The following is a 4,326-nucleotide window of genomic DNA, read 5'->3' on the forward strand; positions in this document are numbered from 1 at the left end:
GCGCCGAGGGCGTCCTTCAATAGACAAGGAGGCGTCGGGGTGGTGAGGAGATTTTTGTTCCAGGAGAAAGATCTGAGGATGGATAAGTGGGGAACGTGCGGGTCGCTTTGGTCCCTGGCCTCGAACGTGGGATTTTTTTGCCGGTGATTTTTTTGTTCGGGGAGGGCATACGAGGGGAGGTCGAACCATCACGACGACAACACCAACAGGTTCCTCTTTAATAATAGAGATATATGGACTGGTTTAGTGACACTCCTTAATCTTCTTCACTTAGTCCCTTCTAATCTATACTACGATGTTTCGATTCGAGATAAGTTGTAGATGAAAAATATGCACATCGACATTGTGGTTCTGTTTAGACGATTGACTTGTAGTTTCCTTGAATGTAAATGTTCAAGTTCGTGAGCTATTTTGGATACCTTTTGTCAAACTCATGGCGCACGGTCAATCGTTTGAATTTTTCTTTGACCAGTAGTTTCATCTCACTATTCCACACGACTTTCATGTTTTTCTGTTTCAACGGTTATAAACGAGTGTATATGCATCTCCCTATTGTACCGTTTAAGGTGTTCATGTAATGGTTTATACAAAATTCAGAGTGGCTTCTTTCTGTTCTCACTAATCATCATCAACCTTGCCTCACGGACGCCTCACTGATCATAGTCAACCTTGCCGCATGGGCGACATGTCATGCCTAGTTCCTCTCGGCCTCCTCGCGCGCAACCTACTACACTTACGCCACCATCGTGAGCGCACTCCACTTTTCCCCGTCCTTCGCCTTGATGCCCTCCTCCTCTTCCCTTCTCGCGGACTCCCCATGCTACGGCGACGCTAGCAACTGGTTCGCCGCGCCGCTGCCGGGATCGCTCGCCTGCGACTCCGTGCACATCGCGTCAGACCCGGCACCGCGGCCACCGTTCACCCCCAAGGCGAATAGACCTATGCCTATCTACTCTATTCTAACTCTGTGTGTCATGTTAAGCTGTTAACTCTTAATCGGGTCGAGTGTATGCAACCAAACAACGTGTAATGCATGAGCCCAGCTCAATGCAGGCCACCAAACAAGAGGGAAAATTTGCTTCTCTAATGCAGCATGCAGTCCGCCAAACTATGTGCAGAATATGTTTTTTGCCCTATATTTACTCTGCTAGGCCTAACTCAGTCACAAATGCAAATACCCCAAAATGATGCAACCAATCAAACATGCTCCATAAGCAACATCCGTGCCCTCACCATAAGACTTCAGATCATAGATTAACACCTTAATTGAGAAGGAAAGCATTCCATGCTTGAAGAATAAGATGGAAGCTTAGTAGTCCGAGAATGTTATGCAATGAAGGAAATGTGTAGACATCAGACATTGTGCCATTGGCGTACTCTAAAAAAAAAATGTCATTGTGCCGAACGAAGGCACAGTTCAGTATTCCTCTCTCCGGAGGGGACATCATGTTTACGATCTCGATCGTTTGAGCTACCAGGCGCAAAGCAAAAATCTAACCACAATTCGACGCGCAAAGCTCAACAAACCGTGCGGTAATCGAGGCTGGACCCGAGGCCGGATTCAGCTTTAGTTCAGTAAACCGGATATATTCATATTCTTTTTTTTTTGCGGGGGGATATATTCATATTCTCATCTCGCATATCCAAAATGCAGAAATTATTCCATTTCATTTTCCATCGTAGTGTTTGCGTGCGCTGCAACTTTTTCTACCCAAACGAAACATCGAAACTCTTGTCTAGACAATACATCGAAACAAAATCTCGCTGCATTTCGTACATGTCGCCATTTTACTGCACTGGGATGGCATCAAGCCGGCCAGCCTACCTGTAGATCACTGGGTGAACACCACATTCGTGATGTCGGGGAACTTCTCCTTGATGGCTGCCTTCACTCCACTCCCGATGGACTCTGGGCCGTCATACTTAACCAGGCAGTCCTCGCCGTCAACGGCAAGCACCTCCACACTCCCGCCGTAGTTCGCGATCGCCGGCCGCAGTATGTCCAGGTGCCGGTTCACCGCCTGCAAGCAACATCCATCCAAGAAACTCTGTAAGATCACACTGTTTCTCAAGCCTTTCAAGGCAAAAATACTATACGAGATTGAGATTGCTCTGGTGGTGGCAGCTCCTCGACCTCAGGCGTCGTCTCCTCCCGCTGCTGGTCCCCGTCGAACACCTGGCGGATGTCCTTGATGGCGTCACCGAACTTCTCCTTGAGCACTCGCTCGATGCCCATGTTCATCGTCGTCGTCGAGCTGGGACAACTGCTGCACGCCCCTGGATTGTGGTGACAAGACCACAGCCAGTAAGCACGGTAAGATTTGATGCCCCGATGGAATCTTGGCCATGAATTTCTGTATGGACGCAAGGCGACAAATCCAGTTTACCTTCAAGCCTAAGGGAGACGACGCCGTCCTCTACGGACACGACGGCCACGTCGCCGCCGTCGGAGATGAGGTAGGGGCGCACGTCGTCGAGGACGCGGTCGACGTTATCCGGCGTCAGTTCGTAGGTCGCCGCCGGGTACAGGCCGCCTCCCGGCGGCGGCGGCGTGGATGCCGAGGCCGCAGCCAGGTGTCCCCGGAAGTTGGCGGTCCAGATCTTGGAGTCCCCGAATTGGGGTCGCCTAGGGAGCACGAGCGGGTCGAATTTGATGATTCGGCGACGGATTTGCGGCGGAAACGACGAGGTAGCGGCGGCGGCCGCGGTCAGCGACGCCTCCATGGTTTGCCGTGTGTGGTCGTGTATCCCTCTGCTGAAGGAGTCAGGGGCAAAGATCAGTACTAGTACTACCAGACTCCAGGAGATATTTTACTCCGTTTTCTCTTTGGTAAACGTTACAGGTTCCTATTTAGCGCTTATAGCGCGATAATTCAATTTGGTGCCCAGGCTTATCTTCATTTGGTGAACTGTAAAAAAAATCATAAAATTTTGAAGTAAACCTGATTTCTTTTGTCATCTACTCCCTCCATTCGGGTTTATTAGGCCCAGAGACCACTTTGATAGGACCAAGGCAGTGCTTGAAAGAAGAGCTTGAAAATTACAGCTGAAATTGGCCAATAGAAGGCTCTGTTCTAGCTAAATTAACGAGCCGCAGCAGCAGTTACATGCGCGCATGCAAACGCCATAAACAGCCGACGCAAGAAACAAGGCACGGCTGGGGCGGCTTGCAGGCAAAGGCTAGTATGCACTGGCTTGCATGCACGGCTCATAACTGCACACGCGATTAACAAGGCATGGCATGGGAATAGGAAACGGTAAAATATTGCGATTGGAGCAGGTTTAGTGTGCCCGGCCTTACAATTCGGGACGAGGCTTCGTGGCCAGGAGGCCCTTTAAACCCGGACGGAGGGAGTAAGATGCTCAAATGTGTGATGACCGCGCAAAATTTTGAGGTGTTTGAACATTCGATTGTCTTTTTTGTCACGAACTCCTTGAATACTAAATTTCATCAATTTTTGCACGGACATCATGAACAGGAGCATCTTGCACGTAAAAAAGACAGATTGTATTAAAAAAATGTTTTTTTGTGTGATTTTTACTGTTTATCCCCGGGTTCATTTGAGCCCGGGTGCAGATTAGCCACGTGATGCTTCTTACTGTTTTTGTCAGTTGGCACACACTCTCTCCGTCCTGTGCTCAGCCCATTTAACTCTCCTCTCTTCTTTATTGCATTCTGCTCGACGCAGCGCGCACAAGACGTCGGTGCTATTCCGATTTTGCAAGCTTCTAGATGCTTCCCAAATTGGTTTTTATTTTTCTTTTCAGTTTTTTCCATTTTTTATTTTTTCCTTTCTCATCCTCTCTTGTGTTTTGTTTTCATTTTTTGTCATTTTTTAAATCCATGAACTGTTTTCGTCAAATTCATGATTTTTCTACAAATCGTTGAACTTTTTAAAACTTTATTTTTTTTAAGTTGATGAAAGTTTTAAAATTGGCAAACATTTGTTCTAATGGATGAACATTTTCCAAAGGTGTAGACTTTTTCAAATACACAATATTTTTTCAAATTTGTTAACTTTTTATAATTCATGAGATCTTTAAAATCATGGACCTCTTTTCAAATGCATGTTTTTTTTAATTCGTGAAATTTTCCAAATGCACGAATATTTTTCCAAATTTGTGAACCTTTTTTAATGAACTTTTTTCAAATTAATGTTTATTTCATAGTCATAAAAAAATTCAAATTCATGAACTATTTCGAATTCATGATTTTTTTAATATATGAACTTTTTCTCAATTCGTGAACTCTTTTGAATTTCATGAACTTTCCTCAAATTCCCACGCTCCAAGCCGGCTGACGGGCTGCGTTTTGCGGGCCAAAAT

General features: G+C 46.3%; 1 protein-coding gene across 1 annotated transcript; it reads right to left on the reverse strand.

Moving 5' to 3' along the window:
• Positions 1 to 1,640: 1,640 nt before the first annotated feature.
• LOC123097647 (nifU-like protein 1, chloroplastic) lies at positions 1,641 to 2,795 on the reverse strand. Its single transcript, XM_044519440.1, has 3 exons — positions 2,388 to 2,795; positions 2,135 to 2,277; positions 1,641 to 2,021 (listed from the first exon to the last, which is right to left on the reverse strand). The coding sequence occupies exons 1-3, from the start codon at positions 2,722 to 2,724 to the stop codon at positions 1,833 to 1,835; spliced, it is 669 nt and encodes a 222-aa protein (XP_044375375.1). The 5' UTR covers positions 2,725 to 2,795; the 3' UTR covers positions 1,641 to 1,832.
• Positions 2,796 to 4,326: the final 1,531 nt, after the last annotated feature.

This window comes from Triticum aestivum, chromosome 4D, assembly GCF_018294505.1.
Source record: "Triticum aestivum cultivar Chinese Spring chromosome 4D, IWGSC CS RefSeq v2.1, whole genome shotgun sequence".
NCBI lineage: Eukaryota > Viridiplantae > Streptophyta > Magnoliopsida > Poales > Poaceae > Triticum > Triticum aestivum.